Genomic DNA, 19,138 nt, shown 5'->3' on the forward strand with positions numbered 1-19,138 from the left:
CTATTTACAATAGCCAAAACATGGAAGCAGCCTAAATGTCCACCAACAGATGACTGGATAAAGAAGCTGTGGTATATTTATACAATGGAATACTGTTCAGCCATAAAAACCGACAACATAATGCCATTTGCAGCAACATGGATATTCCTGGAGAATGTCATTCTAAGTGAAGTAAGCCAGAAAGAGAAAGAAAAATACCATATGAGATCGCTCATATGTGGAATCTAAAAAAAAAAGAACATAAATGCAAAACAGAAACAGGCTCATAGACATAGAATACAAACTTGTGGTTGCCAAGGGGGCGGGGTGGGGGGGAAGGGACAGACTGGGAGTTCAAAATTTGTAGATACTGACAGGCATATGTAGAATAGATAAACAAGATTATACTGTATAGCACAGGGAAATATATACAAGATCTTGTGGTAGCTCACAGTGAAAAAAAAATGTGACAATATATGTATGTTCATGCATGACTGAAAAATTGTGCTCTACACTGGAATTTGACACAACATTGTAAAATGACTATAACTCAATAAAAAGAAAGTTTATGATATTAACTTAGACTTATAAGGAGACTTAGAAATATGTACTCTAACTGAAATTTTCTGTTGAGAAAACTAAGGCCCAAAGAAGCCTTGGTGACCTAAATGACCTGCATAAATTCTGCTTTCACTGCAGAGCAACAGAATTAGGCCCCATGTGTCCTGATTCTTCATCTAGTATCTTTCCATTATACTATTTTGACCTTTTATAAAGCCAGACACTTTTAAATTGCCTTAAATAAATCTTTTTTTATGGTGATAGGTAATAAATGAAAGAAATAAAAAACATTTAACTAAGATAAATCTATTGTTACATACCTTAAGTGTCTACGTATTATGCTTTTCTAATTTGACCATTTAAAAATCATCATCCTCAAGGCTATATATATTGTTTATTTATATAACATACCTTTATTATCTATCCTTACATATAGTGACTTTTAATTATTCTGAATAGTTGTGTTTTTTAGCGGGTAAAGAAGTAGAAAAGACTGCAGGAACTAGTTTTTAAAAATTGCTATAGCAATCATACATTATCCTCAAAAAACACATCTTATATAGTTAGGCCACAGTTGATAGTCCCCAAAATTATCCTTTCTCAAAAGTTCATTTAAAACTTCTTGAAAGATTAAACTAATTCCCCATCTTCTCTTGGAGAATTATTTCATGCCAACTTTGTATTTCACATTATCATTCTAATAAATGTGTTCTCTCTCTTAGATATCAAGTATTTGCATATAAGTATACTGCCTCTCGTCACAATTGGAGAGTCGGTAGTGAGAAGTGTGAAATTTTTAAAAGTCTCCTGAGATATGGAAGGTATTCCCGAGGTTGTGTGAGAGGTTTTGAACCTCAAAAACAAATGCATACTCCTTTCTGAAGAGAGTTTTTTAAAAGCAGCCCAGTTATAAAGGTGTCAGACTTCTGTGTTAGAATACCAGTTCTGCTACTTGCTAGCTGCTAGACCTTGAGCAGGTTATTTAACAGAGCATCTCAGTTCCTCGTCTGTAAAATGAGGATAATCATAGGACTTACAGGATTGTAGTAAACATGAAAAGAGAGAATTGGGGCACAGTGTAGATACACAGTAAACAAGAATTATTATTTTTACTTTTCTATATTTTTCACTTTGTAATATTTTCTGTATGGGGGTTTGCTTCTCCATTAGGTCCAGAGCATCATTCGCTCCCAGACGAGCATGGGTATGCGTCACAGAGACCGTACTACTACTGGTAACACCCTCAAGTCTGGCTTGTGTTCAGCCCTCACAACCTACTTTTTTGGACCTGATCTCAAGGGGAAGCTGACAATCAAAAACTTCCTTGAATTTCAGCGTAAACTTCAGCACGATGTTCTGAAGCTAGAGGTAGGTATTCCTTGAACTTCAGGGCACTGTCCATCATATCTGCACATAGAGTTGCTGGGTTGGGAGGGCCTGCACTGTAGACATTCTTTCAGTCTACCTCCAGCTGTAAGAACTGATTGGTGTGAACCTTATCAGTGATCTGTAGCCTGACAGCAGGTAGGAAATAATATGTTCTGTAAAAATGACTTAGAGTAAGTGTAGAGTAAGGTGGTTCTGAGACTGAAAGCCGAAAAAGTCCAAATTGAAAATCTTACTTGTCTTGGGAAACCCAGCTTGAGGAAAAAGAAATGCAGGGGTCAGAACAGTTCTCAACTTGAGCATATATATTTATTATGTAGAAGGCGTAGGAGGTGAAGATGAGGGAATAAAAAGGAGCTCTTTCTATGAAAGTTTACGAAGGTAATAACAGCTGGAAACACAGAATGTCAGAATATAAATATGTATGCTCAGAGTTGCAAAGGGGTCATACTGTCTTTGGGGATTTACTTTTCCATTTAAACTTCAGACCATCGTGGTATTCAGTTCCTGGACACAGCTCTATAAGAGCATTTCCTTTTTCTATGCATACATTTGTTGAATTAAGTATGTTTTGGGTTAGTTGGCTACTGAGTCCATTCAGTTCAAAACATTCACTAAATGCCTTCTAATCTGCACTTTTATCTGAAGACAAAAAAGTGAAGTCTCTGTTTCTTCAGATTTTAAAAAATTTCCTCCTGCTGGTATTTCTCCTTTTTTAATTAACATATGCCCTACTTTAGTGTTATTTGAAATTTCAAAATATTAAATACTATGACTAAAAACACATGAAAGTATTGGAGAAAAGCACTGCTTTGTTTTTAAACTATGACTGTTTATCTGCTCCCCCACTTTTCCCCAGAGATTCTGATGTACTATTCCCACCTCTTCCACCCACTAAACTCAGTTGAGACAGTTGGAAAAATCACAACTGAATTCCCATTATTGATAAAAACACTGTTTAATATTCATTCTCAAGGAAAGTAGCAGAAGCATAGATAATACTAAAAATCAGATCTAACTTTGGAGTGTGCTTTTGTACTGTTTTCTTTGAAAATCATGTATTTAATATTCAAAGAATTTACTTCAAAATAACACAGTAATGGATCACCTACAATTTAGCCTCCTTCAGTAGGCTCTTGTAGCTCCTTTAATATATGGTAAGTACTTTATATTTATTATGTATATAGTTCAAGGGATGCAAAACTTTACCCTCCTGGAGTCTCCACCACCTGGACCTACATTTTTAAATTGACAAAAAAACAGGTTAGCAGGAGAGTGTGGGAAACCCCATAAGAAAATGAAGACCCACAGAAGTGGCTAGGCCTAACTGTTTATATACTAAGTTGAACAAAGAGAAGCAACTTACCTTTATCACCATTTTTGCATTCTTATCACCAGAAAAGGGGATTTACAGTTGAGAGTAATGTGTTCAAACAGACCTTGTGAAAATAATTCTTATCTTCCTTAGTCTCCCATATATTTTAGTTACATGTCCACAGTTGTGTCTTAGTTTCTTACCTGCTGGTATAGGGAGGACATCTTTCACTTGGGAGTTTTACCTCCTGCTTTCAGAAGTCTAGCAGTTTGTGTAAGAGTGGGTGTGCACTCGGATTCTAGACATATGCCTTGGCCCCTATTCTGCATACCTGGAGTGATCTTCTTTGGAAACATCAGAACATAATCTGGGAATGTAAATTATTTAACTTATTAATTATATAATTACAATTTAATATAGCGTATAGATCCATAAAATATAGTTAGAGAATAAAGCACAAGCTAGAATAATGCTTTAAACAAACCTTAAACCAACACAGGGTCATCCAGAGCATGGAGCAGGTGCCAACCTGACCACAATCTAGCCTAACATTCACTCCTGGACACACAAGGGAGCCTCAAGAGACAGAGCATGGGACTTCTGTCTTTTATCCTGTGATGCTATAGAGCTTTAAAGCCCACTAATGTATTGTGCAGATCGCCTATAAGGTAGAATGTTATAAAGCAAATTAGGGATTTCATATGTGTGTACCTGCACACAGCCTATGCCCAAATGCAGGAAAAAAGAAATCTGAAAAACAGTCATATCTAAGATACTTATTCTGGAGAGCCCTCATGTATTTGACATTGACTTAGAATCATCTGCAGGCTTTGGACCAACACATACCAAGACTGTTCGTTTGCCAATCAGTAATTCCTCGTGTAAGGAAACCAATAGACTCTTTCATGAAAGAGCCCAGCCTACCATGTAACAAATGTCCTATGTATTATATGAATATGTTTATTAATCCTGAATCCCTTCTTTCCATATAATGATACAAGTTCAGTGAATAAGTGCCTTCTTATCAATAACCCCCATATTTAAAGTTTCATGAGTCAGTACTGTGTGTTCCCAACTAGACAGTAATTCTTTGAGGAAGAGCAGAGGCTTTGGTGCTCCCATAATGAGACCTGGGTTAAAATTTTGTTTCTGCCACTTACTGTCTATGTAACATTAGATGAATTATTTGTTCTCTCAGGGATAAGATCCTCATTTGTAAAACTGGGTGATGGTTACGGGAGATGATGTTTCTTATGGGTTAAATTTTGTTCCGCCAGATTTCATATGTTGAGGCCTAACCCCCAGTACCTCAGAATGTGAATATGTTTGGACATAGGGCCTTTAAAGATGTGATTAAGTTAAAATGTGGCTATTAGGATGGGCCCTAATCCAGTCTTACTGATACACTTACAAGGAGAGGAAATTTGGACACACAAAAAGACAGAGACACCAGGGGTGGGCTTGTAGGGCACAACCATGTTGAAGAGACAGCAAGAAGGCAGCCAACTGCAAGCCAAGGAGAGAGCCTCAGAGGAAACCACCTCTGCCTATACCTTGATCTTGGTTCTTGTGGGGGGGTTTTTTGGTGGGGGAGTAATTAGGTTTATTTATTTATTTAAGTGGTAGTTCTGGGGATTGAACTCAGGACCTTGTGCATGCTAGGCATACATTTTACCACTGAGCTATACCCTCCCCTGCCTGTATGTACCTTGATCTTGAACTTCCAGCCTCCAGAACTATGAAAAAATGAATTTCTATTGTTTGTCACCCAGTCGGTGTTATTTTATTACGCAGCCCTAGTAAACTAGCACAGTGGTACGTGCCCAGCAACACTTGGCAGGTACTATGCCTTTAATAGGTATTCTTTCACTTTCTCTTATATACCCTCTGCCCTTTAGTATGGCAGTTGGCATACAGTAGACACATAACAGATCATCTCAGATGAATGACTGAAAGGCCTTGCTTTCTTATTCCATTTTGAAATAGTTTTCTGATAAAACATTGGAAAATGGAAGCAATTTTTGTTTCTATGAAACAATTTCACTTTTCAAGTTTGGGCAATTTCTCCCCTCACTGAAAATGAAATATAATATCATCACAGCCAAGAGGAAAATGGAAATAATTAACAGTATCTTAACTTCCATGTGGGTTTTATAGTTCCATCATTCTTTCTATTTATCTCATCCCAGTTTTATTTCATTGCTTACTTATCTACTTTAAAATTTCAGATCAAGGGGATTTATAACTCCATTTAGTTATTTCTTTTTCTCACCACAGTAGCTTTGAGAGTGAAGAGGACCCTACTTATCTGTCAAATTTAATTTCCAGAGGGGTCAAAGAAAGGGGAAAAGTCTATGAACATTAATTGAATGCCAACTATGAGCCAGGCAATTTGCAGATACTACTGCCTTCTTTATTTTAAGTCTTGCCAACGCTATTGGGTTTGTGGTATTATACCTGTGTTACAGATGTTAAAAACTGAAACTCAAAAAGATAAAAATTAAAACAGAGCTGTTAAATGGTACAACCAGGATTCCAACTCAGTTTTTCAGACTGAACTCTTTCCTCTTCTTTGTCTGATTGCTGTTGCTTTCAGTGTGAGATGAGGTTTCTGTACCTGACTTATTTAGAGCTCTAAAGAAAAACAAAATGTTCTAAATTTTAGGAGCAGAAAAAATAAAATAAATTTCTTGAATATCTGTAGTCTCCCTTCTTTAGCACCATCTTTTCCCAGTTCCTTTGCCCCTCAAGTTGAATCTTATGACTGAGTACAGTGCTTTTGTGTTTATAAGATACTACCTAAACTAGCCATTCAGTTTCTTTTCATGGCAATCACTAGCTTGTTACATTTTTAAAAGTGTTTTAATGCTCTTAATTCTGGTCATACATGTTTTATTCTACCCTTACGTCTCTATTTGGTAACTCAAAAAACATGAGTTTGAAAGAATGACTTAAGAATACACAGTTAGGTTTTTTTAAATATCTTTTGAAGTTATTAAAAATTCCATCTAAGGCTACCAAGAACTATTGAGCTGAGTTCCTTGGAGACAGGTGCCAAGTCTAATTTAGGTTAATATATTCATTGATTTCTTGAGGACTGCAGCAAGTAGGATGTCAGTCAAAAATGAAAGGTAATAGAGAACTCTTTGAAAGATTATGATTAATTTTAACTGAGGGGGAGGAGAAAAAGGAACTGTCATTATGTCAAAGAAAACCAAAAACTAATTTATACAAGAAGGAAGAAGCCAACTCCAGAATACACAACAAGGAAACTGAAGAAGCATCATCAAGTAGCATTCCGGTTTGTAGCATGAACTTTTTTATTATAAGTTTGGGGTTCACATGCTTATTGTATAACCAATCAGATTATCTTATTTTAATAAGGCATGAGTATCAATTATCTGAAAGCAAATTAGCTATAGTTCAAAGAGTAACAGTGACATTTTATATTCCCAGTCTTCAAGAAAAAAATATTGAAGTTAACTAGATTTATTCAGTCAGAAAGAAAGATTAAAGGGAGACATAAAGAACTATGCTAATTATTCTCATCTGCCAATAAGAGTAGAGAAAAAAAAAAAAGAGGGTTAACTTAAATATTAAAGGAACTTAATAAAAATAGCTACAACTAAATGATTAAAAGTGCCTAAGGAAATTCCAGAATACCTACCCTTTACATCATCAAGCTGATGTCTTTGTGCTCATCTCTTTAAAATGCTGAGTAGAATTAAAGCTATCTTTTCCTGAATGCAGAGGACCATATCAAAAGACAAACCTCAGCTCTTTTCCTGGCCAAAAGAGTGTGGGAAAGGAGACCAGAAAGCAAGGCTTTCAATCAAACATTTTCTAGAACTAGAACACTCTTGGCAGAGCAGATTTCTTTTTATCTTAATAGCCTGTTTTGGTTTTTTTTTCCCCCCTGGGAAACTGACTCTTATTATGTAAACTTAAAGATGGAGAGTTGGCTTTTGATTTAATTAAATCTGAGACGCAAAATGAGATGTGTTCATTGGGTTTCCTTTAGTTTTATTCTTCCACTCTTGCCTCTACAAAGCAGAATGTGGATAGTAATAAATCTGTACTTTCTTATTTCATCCTTAGATGTTTTCAGCTTGAATTTTCTGAAAATCATTAAAAGGGTTATTAAAGAGTGTTTGTCTCTTTTAGGTATTTATAACTCTAAGGAGCCAGGTATTTGTTTAAAGGTTAAAGAAACAAACAAACAAATCTATTAAAAATAACTCCTCACCATAGAAAATTTGTAACTTTATATTTGGTCACAGTAGTAAAATGTTTTTACTAGTTTATTTTTTCTAAAAAATGTGAAGTACTTAGCCAACATGAACTGCTTTACCCTTATAAAACTCTTTTGAGGAAAGGCCATATATAGCATTGTTTCCCCAAATGTAAAAAAAAAAAAAAAAACAAAAAACAAAAAAACAGGAATCTGCTATTTTAACCATATAAAATAGTTTTATTTCTTGCGTCTTTCAAGTTATTTATTTTGACTTTACTTATTTCTTAAATCCAGACATCTGTTTATCCTATAAAAATTAACAAATTGGATCAATAACATGATCTATCCAAAGTAATCTTTCTTTGCCTGGCTCACCAAGAGATACTTTAGGAAATAATAATTACTTTAAAAAATAGAAATACATAAAAATAATAGAATAACACCTTAATTGCCCTCAGTAATTCTTTGTAAGTCAGTAACCCGTGACTTGATCTCAACACTTTTTAAAGCTAATTCTGTTGTCTTTCTGTACCACATTGTGACGTAGGTCCAAAGTCTTGCCCTGATGAAACCAAGTTAGTCCTCAGGGTGAGTTAAATAAGAAAATATGTTTAAAAAAAAGAAAGAGAGAGATAAAACCCAAAGCCAAACTCTGGTTTAACTTCTTGCAGTTCCCTTTACACCCTGTAGCTCCATTTTGCTATCATTTGAGGCTTCTAGGTTTCTCTGACTGTAGAAGCAAACTGGAAATATACATGGTAGAATGTCCATGGTGATGTAAAGCTCCTTTGGTGTTGTAAATGAAGTCTTGATAATTATGCTGTAAAAACTGTACAAAGCAGTGCTTTTCTAATTCCTATCTTTTGGAGAATGAAAGGAAAAATTTTGAATGATAGTTTGTTGCTTAAAATATATGATCTAGCCATGATTTTTAAAAGGCATTAATTAGTACTTCTGAATCTGACCTTTCAGAGTAATCATTAAAGTGCAGAAAACTGTTAGAGATTACATTTTTTGATTTGCCGATAACATTGCAATTCCAGAGTCAGTATGTTAGTGATACCTTTTGTAGTACTTGGCAATCTCCAGGATTTTCCCGTCATCAAATATCTTTAACTTACGTTCTAAGTTCATTTGAAACTGGCCTCAAGAAAAAAGGAGCTCATAAATAAATCATGAAAATTTTATCTTTCTCTGGTGGAAATTTTTCTTCAATCTGTCATTCAAATAGTCTTATCAACCATTTGCTCCTTATCTTATGAATGAGCTGTGTACCAGCATATCAGAGGTTCAAAGATCAATTATTTGGAATTCAGAATGCAGTGGTAATTTTTTAGTCTCACACACAGCAGAATATCTAACTTGCAATATAATCGAATGTGATACAGTAAAATGAAAAGTAGTATGAAGGAAGATGACTGAATTTCTAGTTCAGTGTTTAATCTGTACTTGCTCTTCCAGCTACAGTCTGTGGGTGTAGCCCTCTAGCAGTACCAAGCATTTTAACAAAAATTTGAATGCATACATAGTAAAAATACTAGCCAGGGCCTCCTGAGGGTTTACCATGAGCCAAGCACTATTCTAAGTGCTTTATGTACTTTGTTTCATTTAATCTTCACCACACTATAATTATCCACATTTAACAAATGAAACTGAGGCACAAAAAAGTTAAATAACTTGCCCAAGTTCTCTCATATAATAAAGGAGGAGCTGAGATTTGATTCCAGGCAGTTTGCCTCTAGAGTCTGCTTTGAACTACTAAGTTACACTAACTTACTAGCTTTCCAGGAGCTGTGCTGAATGCTTAAGATTCAGAGATGAATAAAATATTGCCCCTGCTTCCAAGAAGCTTATAAAGGTGAGCTAAGTGAACCAGAAATTCTTGCCCAGTGTTATAAGTACAGTACTAGAGATATTTATATGGTGCAATTAGAGTATAAAGGGCGACATGTGAATCAGTCTGTGAAGGAAGAAAGCGAGGGACCGCTCAGGAAGTTTTCCCAGAGGCGGCAGTGTTTGAGTCAGCTTTAACTCTGAAATTCATTCTGTCTAAAGAAAGGATTTTCATTGGCTCTTTGTTCTGGTTGGAGGATAGACAAGAAGAGGCAAGGGAGCACTGAGTAACACTGGGTCTGGATCCAGGAGAGGGTGACAGAAAAAATGACCTTTATTAGCAAGTTTGTCTCAAACCAGCCTGAAATTTATGTGTCTCTTCAGAGTTCTCAGGTTGGTAAAGGGTCCCTGTGCTCTCAAGTCTGGGGCTGCAGAGATCATTAAGAAGCAGATGAAAAGCAGGGGGCTGGATAAGAGAAGAGAGACTCCTTCTCCAGATTTCTGGAGCTAGCTGGACCTGTAGGCAGATCAAACTTAGCCTTTAAATCAGACTTGGAATGAAGAAGATGGGACTAAAGGATGTCTTGAGGATCTGAGTAGGTCTTTTCATTTTTATCCCTCTTCTAGCCATGTTTAGCTGCAGATGCCTTTCAGAATTACGGCCATTGGGGTTTATGGACATTTTAAAATAAAGAATTAGGGATTTAAAGAATGACAGCTGTAGTGGGAGAGGGTTTAGCTCAATGGTAGAGTGTGTGCTTAGTGGTGGAGTGTGTACTTAGCATGCATGAGGTCCTAGGTTCAATCCCCAGTACCTCCATTAAGATAAATAAATAACTAAACCTAAATAGCCCCCCAAAAAACAACAAAAAATATATTTAAAAAATTAAGAATGACAACTGTACTAATGAGTCGAAAGAAGCTTGTTTACCCTCCTCCCCCCACCTTTCAACTTATTCAGCCTTTGATAATTCTAGTAGATGTATTTTTTCTTTCTTAGAGGAAAAGGAGATTTTTTTAAAATATCTTTATCCTCTAGCCTGCCATATAGCCTTAGAGGAGACTAGGGAGTCTAGACAATGTCTTAGGAACCAGAGCCAGCTTCGCAGTAATTTGTGAATAAATAATGCATTACAGCCTGTTGAATTCAGACTCCGAGCAAATGCCACTTTAGAGGGTCATATATATTACATCAGATTATTATCCTCTGAATTCAGTTAACAGCACAGAAATAATTTTTTGTCAAATCTTTTTCATTTCTTATAATAACAGAGTGCCTTTCCTCCCTCCCCACCCATGTGCCTTATTTATTTTGTATCCGTCTACCACAACACTAGCATGAATACTTTTTCTTATTAAAGTTACTTGGACTAATGAAATACAAACTTTAATCATTTTTTAGCTTTAAGAAGAAGTAATGCCAAGTAATCTTTTGGGGGTATCCCTTTTCTTTACCAGTCTTTCCTTGAGAAATGATAGGCTGTCTACCTAGCAGAGAAAATAAAAGCCAAAAATGTACAACTTAGTCTCTTTTTCTTTTTTTTTTTTTTTGGACTAATAACAAATTAAAAGTATTGGGTGTTTAGGTATGTGCCAGGCATTGTGTTAGATACTGGATATATGAAAGCACGAACGCCCTGGTTCCCGAATTTAAGGGGTTATAATCAGACTGGGAAATGAGACAGTTATTTCAGTACAGAAAGAAAAGTATAATGAGAGAGGTATATACAGAAGAGGGGCACAATAAATGTTTGTGGAGAGAATAATCAATATTCAGTTATGTCATTTGGATTTTTAGGAAGTTGATCTGAATTTGAATTTTACCTCTTTGACCTTGGGAGCCTTAATTTCTTCATTTGTACAGTTGAGGTAATATATCCACCTCACAGAGTTATAAGGAGGACTCCCTGAGATAAGAGAGCCCTCAGCGCCATGCTGGGCACCCATCATACACTCCAGGAGGGGTTGTTCATTTATTCATTCATCCATGGCCACCTGTTTGTGGTTTTGGTGCCTAGCATTGGACTGCTCCACAGAGCCCCTTCGCAGAGATTGCTGGTGTCTCCTGCATCTCTTGCATTATCAGAAGAGGCAGTGAGTGGGGAATCAGTGACCTGTGCCTCCTGACATCTCTGTCAAGTGGCCCATCTTTATATTCTTTGCAGCTTTGTCACCATTAACGTTTGGAAAGATTCCAGAAAATTACCAACTTCACAGTCTTTATGTTGATGCAGTTTTTCATCCCAAATCAATGATTTTCAGGATATCCAACTGGAAAAATAAATGAAATATATTGAATTCATTGTGCTGGAAGATACTGCTCAGTGAGATATTTGGTAATATCTTTCAAACTTCTATGTAGATTCATTATGGAGCATAGTGCCAAAAATTAAGGAACTGAAGTAGTTTCCTTCAGTGCAATATTGGTCACTTTCTCCTTATTGGACATCATATGCAGAACCATTAATAGGAAGTTATGGGGGTGAAGGTATAGCTCAGTGCTTAGCATGCACAAGGTCCTGGGTTCAATCCCCAGTACTTCCATTAAAAAAAAAGTTATTGCTGCCATCATTGCTAAGAATATTAATACACTATTATGAGCCTTCCTATTTAGAAGTAGTTTTCATGGATTTTTGTGCTATTAAGACTGGGAAAGTGCAAACTCGGAAATTCTGGGAGCATCTCATTAGCTGTAGTGCAATTACCTTCTCTCTTTTACTCGCTCGCTCACTCACTCTCTGACATATGGGATGAATTAATGTTAATAGGACTGATTTAACAGTTGTTCTTGTCCAAGGTAATGTGTCTCATGCATCTCCAGCTCTGATGCTGGTGTCATTACCGCTACTGATACAGATTCCTACTTGGGCTGTCACAGTTCTTCAGAGTAGGAAGAGAGTTTCTAATCCATCTCCTCCAAAATTAGAGCATTACAACTCTGTATTAGTTGGCTATTACTGCATAAGAAATTATCCCCAAATTTAGCAGTTTAAAACAAGCATTTATTATCACACAGTTTCTAAGGGTCAGGAATCCAGGGGCAGTTTAGCTGGGTGGCTCTGGCTACCTCTCATGAGGTTGTAGTCACAATATTGGCCAGGACTGCAGTCCTCTAAAAGCCTGACTGAACTAGAGGATCCTCTTCTAAGCTCCCTTACATGGCCATGGGCAGGAGGCTTTCAGTTCCTCACTCTGTGGACCTCTTCACGGGGCTCTTGTGACATGGTTCATTGTGGGAGGAGACCGCACAAAAGTGTGAATATCAGGAGATGGAGAACACTGGGGACCGTCTGTGCATAGGCTACCACATGTGTGCACACACGATCTTCCCCAGGATGTAAGAGTAGCCTTTGGAAGGCTGTCAAGAGCAGTTCCAGTGATGTGCTGTCTCCAGTAGTGCTATCTTATGGAGATAGCATAAGATATCTCTCCCTTTCCTAGCAATTGACTCATTGTAGAGTTTATCTTTCTGCCCTGGGGTGATTTATTACAGATGCCTCATTGCCTTCATGTACCTCCCAGCACGGCTCAGGGTCACCACAGTCCTCCCCGACACATTTCATTAGCTATGAATCTAGAGAACAGAGAGTTGCAGCCTCATTCCCTTCCTTCCCAGAAGACCTGTGCTTCCTCATAGTATTCAAGCACCGTATGTGGGTGGTTTCTCTCTGCTTCACCAGACACCTAGCTGCGTGTTCGTGTGATCCAGACTCTGCAAATGCTTGCTGTATTCTTGTCCAAGTCCCTTCCATCTACCCCGCAGCTTTAGAATTGATGAGGAAACCTCTAAATCTCTAGGATTCAGTTTTTTTCCCCAAGCAATGGAGTTTAGTCACATTAATGCTGTGCACCATGGTTTCTTGCTCCCCTTAGTGGCAGAAGTATTGGACATTTTGAACAAATATCATTTTGCAGCCAAAATAATGTGGTGTGTTTTAGTTTCCATGCTTGTAATATAAGGAAAAAGCCTGTTAAGATCACTTTGAAATTCACCATCTATTATAAGAGTACTTTGTTGATTTTTTTCTGAAATATTTTGTGGTCAATTTGGGAAATTCCCACTGTGACACAAAATGATTGTGTGTTAAACACTAACAGATTGCTTTTTTCACTTAAAGATTTAAGGAATTTTGCTCTCATGATGAATCGATTATGATGCATATTAAAACACCGGGGTAATAAATCACTTAGTGATAGCCTTCTGGGTGTCTGAAAATTTTGATTTCTTTGGTCTAATGGACTTTGAACTTTTAAGCAGTAAGTAGCTACTGTTTGGTTATCCTCTTACATAATTTCCAGTTATTCACTTAGGTATAAACTCATCTTACTCATCTGTGATATTAACTAAAAAAATGGAAACAAACTCTGCTATCCGTCAGGAATTCCCCTATCAGCTAAACTGAACTAAATTTTTCAGAGAACTCCTAGCATTTAAGTAGATGTGTATCATGTTGAATTTAATTGACTACTTTTTAAGTTGGGGGTCTTAAGAATGCCGAAATTTTTCTAATTCTCAGGAAATTGTGCTGGTCGGTACACTGATTTTGTCTTATTCTGACTTTTTAAAGAGCCCAATAGGGCTTTTTCTTTTCTCCACCCAGAAAGTTTAATTAAAACTGCTAATATGATATCTCCGCAGCATGTCTTAAAGAATATTGTGGTATATTCTTTTCCTAACTGTGGATTTGAACTTATATATCTTTCTGCTGTGACAGGGTTGTGCTAGCTAGGGAACAATCTCTTTGGTATTACTCACTTCTGAGTATGTATAACCTCAAATGTGATGTTAACGTGGCTTTGCATTCAATTTCTTCCAAAGAAAAATAAATTGTGGAGTTGGTTGATCCAGTAAATGTTCTAAGAAGTCCATTTATTTAAACATGGAATCATTAAGTCACCAAAGGTAATCAGATTTTATACATACTTTGTCAACTGTGCCCAGAAGCCTCCTCTGCCTAGTGAAACATGATTAATTTCAAACTGGCAAGATGGGGCATAGCTTTCCACTCCCTTCTAAACCAGCTTTATAGAGGTCACCCAGAAAGGCTCACCTTCCCACTCAGGTTTTTCAGTAATCATCATGTCCATCTGCCAGAGGGCTCAACGGGGCAGATCCTCAGAGCAGAGTAAAAGTTACACGATTTTAGTAAATGAATACTGCTAAGCTATAATTAGTATATGTCAAACCATAGTTACTAGATAGCTTCCAATATTTGAATTACATGCCTCTCTCTGCCAGTATTTGCTGGTAAATATGTGACAGAAGAATGCACAATTCTTCTCATGTTACCATGGTAGCATAATTTTAGTCTATCTTAATTGGTTGGCTCAGATCTGAAATACTAACTAACTTCCTCTCTGCCTCTGTACTGAAAACAGTGCAGTGACTTTGACCTCGTGTTTATGTGGCAGTCTTCTCTGTATTGCAAAGCCATGGACAGCTTATTCCTCCCTAGATAATTTGAGACTTACTTTTGCCTCCCAGCTGCATGACAGCCAGAGGAGAAGTGGGTATTTGAATTGTAGTAAAGGGATAGAACTGAGAATGACCAACCAATAGTAATATCTTTGTCTTCTATGTTACATCTAGCTCTTCAGATCAAATACCTTTGAAAGTAGGAGATCTCTGCTACTTTGGAGAGCTGCAGATGACGGGAGCAGCTTCTTTAATAGTTGCCGCTGCCCCTATTACCTTGTATTGGCCATCCCCATTGATGTATCAGGTGTTGCAGGTAAAACAGGACCCCAAGAAGGGAAGATATGAAAACCAATTTAAAGATTTAAGGAAGGATAATTTCACATATAAAAACATTCTGCTAGCACCAGCAAGGAAAGACCTGCCAGGCAGAAATGAGGAGTTATCTGACTTTCAGTAAAGGTGCAGCATTAGCAGTGAGAAAGGCAAGCAACCACAGGTTTTGCAAGTAGCTGGAGTCACATTCAAAGAGATGTGTGAAGCAGAAAAGAACCTGTTAGACATAGATATCATCACATCAATTCCCATAATCCTTGTCAGTAAGTAACGATCGTCTCATCTCACCACTTCTGTCCATATCCAATACCATTCCAGTCAAAACTACAATTACCTTTTGCCTAAATAACTTCATTTGCCTCCTAACTAGTCTTACTATGGCCAGTCTTGCTTTCCTTATTGTTCTTAGAATAAAGACTTAAACTCATACCCCGGGCTCTGTATAATTTGACCGCTGCCATCTCTTCCTCCAGGTTCATCTCATACCCATCACTCTTCCACCTAAGGCCCTTTGCTTTACCGTTGTTTTGCCTGGACACTCTTCCTCCTTTCCCTTCAGCTAGTTACCTCCTTCTTATCCCTCAGAGCTCAGTTAGACCTCATTTTTATGTTGTGTGTTTCCAAAGCACCCTGTACTTTTTCTTCAGATCACTTAATTCTATAGTCATCTGATTATTTCTTTAATACCTGTCTCCAAACACTCCTTGAGAACTTTGGAGAGTGTTGGGCTCATTATTATTTCCTTAGTGCCTGGCACAGTATCTGACACAAACCAGATGCTCAGAAAATAGTGGTGAATTGGTAAATATTTCATTGGATGTGGACAAAAGCCTGATAAAGTCACACACACATGCACACATCCTCTCAATGGCATCCTTATGGATTAGTGAATTAGGCACCTTTGGGATATCTACTCAACTTCCAACAATTCCCTTTTCTCCAGGCTTTGTCGCACTCTACCTCCCAAACACAGGTGTGGGCTCCTGGAAGCCATGTTTGTACCTTGTGCCTCTCACTGCTTCCCTTCCCCCCCACCTCAGCTAACTGGACCAGTAGTGGATGCCTAACCCAGGTTGGACGAATCAGTTTCTCTAAAGGAAATTTGAAATTGGTACTAGGGGTAGTTGACCTTTTCTGGTAATTGAACTGTAACATACAAACTTCAGAACTCCAGAGTAACCATCTCCTGCCCCCTTTGTAGACCCAGGAGGTGCAGAGGAAGAAAGGCTAGCAGAAAACAAGGAGTGAAGCAGCTGCTCAGAAATGAGAGCCCTGCCAACTTTCTGGTCCTAGCTTTGAGTCTTTTCCTTTCCATGAGCTACCTTTGTCTCCTGGGATTCCAAAATTTCTTTTTAGCTGAGGCTAACTTGAGTGGGTTTCCATTATGTGCAATCAAAAAGAAGCCTTAAAAACCACAAGAAAAACTAAAAATAATGATCTCAAAACATGCCCAAACTTCAGAGAAGACTGGTTCTGTAGTTGTTAAACTCATACAGAAAATGAGCAAACTTCAGTTGACTTTTAGGTGCCTTGTAGGTTACTATAGTTAACTTAGATTATTCTAACTGCCGTGTTGAAGGACCCATGTGCTTAAGCTTGAAACATTCCTAATTAGCTCTTTTTAAAAACTGAGAGGCTATGACATAATCAGAAAGTATCTCATATGTCTCATAAGTTGCTTTAAAAAAAAATGAAGAACTAACATTAAAAAAAAAACAATCTTAGTTAACTTGGTAACTTTAAAAAAACTTCACTGCTGAGGGATTCATTTAACATATAACCTCGCTTGATGGTTACTCTTTGGTCTCTAAAATACGTTAATTGGCCAGCCAGGGGTAGCTGAACTTACTGAGAAAACAATAAAAACAAAGCAAGTTCTCTTTCTGTTTTTCACCATTGTCATCATAAAAGAATTAAATGGCTTTCTTCCATTTTCCTATGTCGGGGGAAAACATATATTTTCTTTCTTTTCTTTTCTTTTTTTTTTTTTTTTTTTTTTTTTTTAATGAAAATGACCACAGAAGTGGTCTTGCCCATTAGCAACTTTGCCTTTCACCTGCCTGTGTTTGGACTCACCATTTCTTCCCACTTTCTGAAATTAAAGCTTCAGTGAGTGACATATTTCTAAGCTTCAGTCTCTTAGTCTTTCCTGCATTTTGTCTTAATGCTTGTCAGTCAACTTAACCTGAATTCTGATTTCTATATATTGTGTTTCACTCTCTAGCTCTCCGTTTTCTGTTCTAAAAATTGGCAGTTTCCAACATAATTTTGAGTACATTAGAAAATATTAACCAGTTCCCTAGTACCAAACGAGCATGAGCTTATTGCCTATGCAGTGGCTTTCTGAATGGTCAGAATTAAAATGAGTGATAAGATTAAGCCAATCAAAAATGGGTCATTCATTTCAGGAAGTGAGATAAACTGAGATTTGAGCTCTGGGGTTTTGGAATGTGTTATTAATTGTACAGATAGTGTCCTTAAACTATTGTTTTTTAGTGTTTTCCAAGAAGGTAGAAATTTGAGAATTTGCAACTTAATATTCAGCTCAGTTTATATGGGTAAAAATAGATATAACCATAACAGTTTTACTGTTTTAGTATAATAAACCTGTTTCTTTCAATTAAACTGTCTGAGTTTTGTGAAACATAGGGAGTTGTCATGGTGGATTCCTTGAACACAGCTCTTTTTCAAATTGAGCCACAATTGATTTTTTTCATATCTTGCATCTGTGACATTGTTCCTATAGAAAGCATCAAGCAATAACTAATTTTAATGATACTGTCTCCTCCTAGATACAAACTAGCAGTTTAACTTATAATTGCCTAACTCGATTTTCCTTTTTTTTAATCTTTGTTAGGAATATGTGTTCTTACATGGTCTTAAATCAGCCTCTAGTCTTGACCTTTTAAAATCATAAAAAGCAATGTTATACAATTTTAGCATGACTAATCATGCCAGTAATACACATTCATGTAGGGTAATTCAAAAACCCACCAGACTGTGTTGCGGTCTTGATTTTGTCCATTAACTCTCCAAATCTCAGGTTCCTCTTATGTAAATGGAGACAATCATTATTACACCTATTTCAAAGGTAATTATGAGACTCAAATACGGGAAGAAGAAGCATTTTGTACATTATTATTCCTTGGCCCATTTGTTTGTTTCCCTTATATTGTAACTGCAGGACTTATAGATATTCTTACAGCTCCTATTTCCATAAATCTTTGCAGAAGTCCAGTTTTTATAGGGAAAGAGTTTATAATTCAACTTTCCATGCCCTGAGCATAGTTCCACTCTTACCCGTCTCTTTTCCTTTTCTTCTCATAAACGTGAAGAATGTTCAAGTGAAGAGTAGAAAGAAGAGAGTTAAGAGAATTACTTAGTTTTTATTTTTCTTCCATTTTTCAATTTTTTTCCTGTAGTGTCTTTGTAGAGCACAGAAAGTTTATTTCTTGTTTAAATGGAGCTGAAATTAACAGAAGCGAAGTTATTATTTGTAGCTAACATTTATTATTATTAATAATAATATTGATAGCAGCTAACATTTGCTAAATTCTTAGTATATGCTAGGCATTGTACCACCATATTTCACTGAATCAAAAACACAAACATTGGTAAGGTGTACCATTATTTTATGTACCACTAGGAAAGAAAAAAATGCTGTCAAGTAAACCATAAAAAAATGCTTTCTTTGCACTAAAAATATTTAGTTAATACTTATTAAAATACTCCTTTAGGCTTAGATTTTTGTTATATGTCATCCTTGTACATTTATAAAAGGACATTATAAGCAAAATAAATTGACCTAAAACTTCCTCACATTCAGGGTCCAACTCACCTGAATTTCTTTTTGACGCAGAATCATGAATGTCTGTGTTTTCCACACAGTATTGTCCTTTGAGCCATCAAGAGCACTGGTAATGCAGCAGTGCTAAAGGAGTACTCCACTGTTAACCTGCGATTTTCTTCCAGGCCACCGACAGCCATTCTGCAAGCTTTGACATGGTTGTACAGGCAGTGACAACAGTGTTACAGCTCCTGCCTGGCCAACAGCAGTTATAAGAAGCGTATTGATTTT

The 19,138-nt window shown here is 36.8% G+C and overlaps 1 protein-coding gene across 1 annotated transcript in view; it reads left to right on the forward strand.

Moving 5' to 3' along the window:
• MICU1 (mitochondrial calcium uptake 1) overlaps positions 1-19,138 on the forward strand; it is a 193,618-nt gene that overhangs the window by 130,559 nt on the left and 43,921 nt on the right. Inside the window, exon 8 of the mRNA XM_010984183.3 lies at positions 1,711-1,908. Within this exon, the coding sequence (XP_010982485.1) occupies positions 1,711-1,908 (198 nt within the window). The remainder of the gene's footprint in view (positions 1-1,710; positions 1,909-19,138) is intronic.

This window comes from Camelus dromedarius, chromosome 8, assembly GCF_036321535.1.
Source record: "Camelus dromedarius isolate mCamDro1 chromosome 8, mCamDro1.pat, whole genome shotgun sequence".
NCBI lineage: Eukaryota > Metazoa > Chordata > Mammalia > Artiodactyla > Camelidae > Camelus > Camelus dromedarius.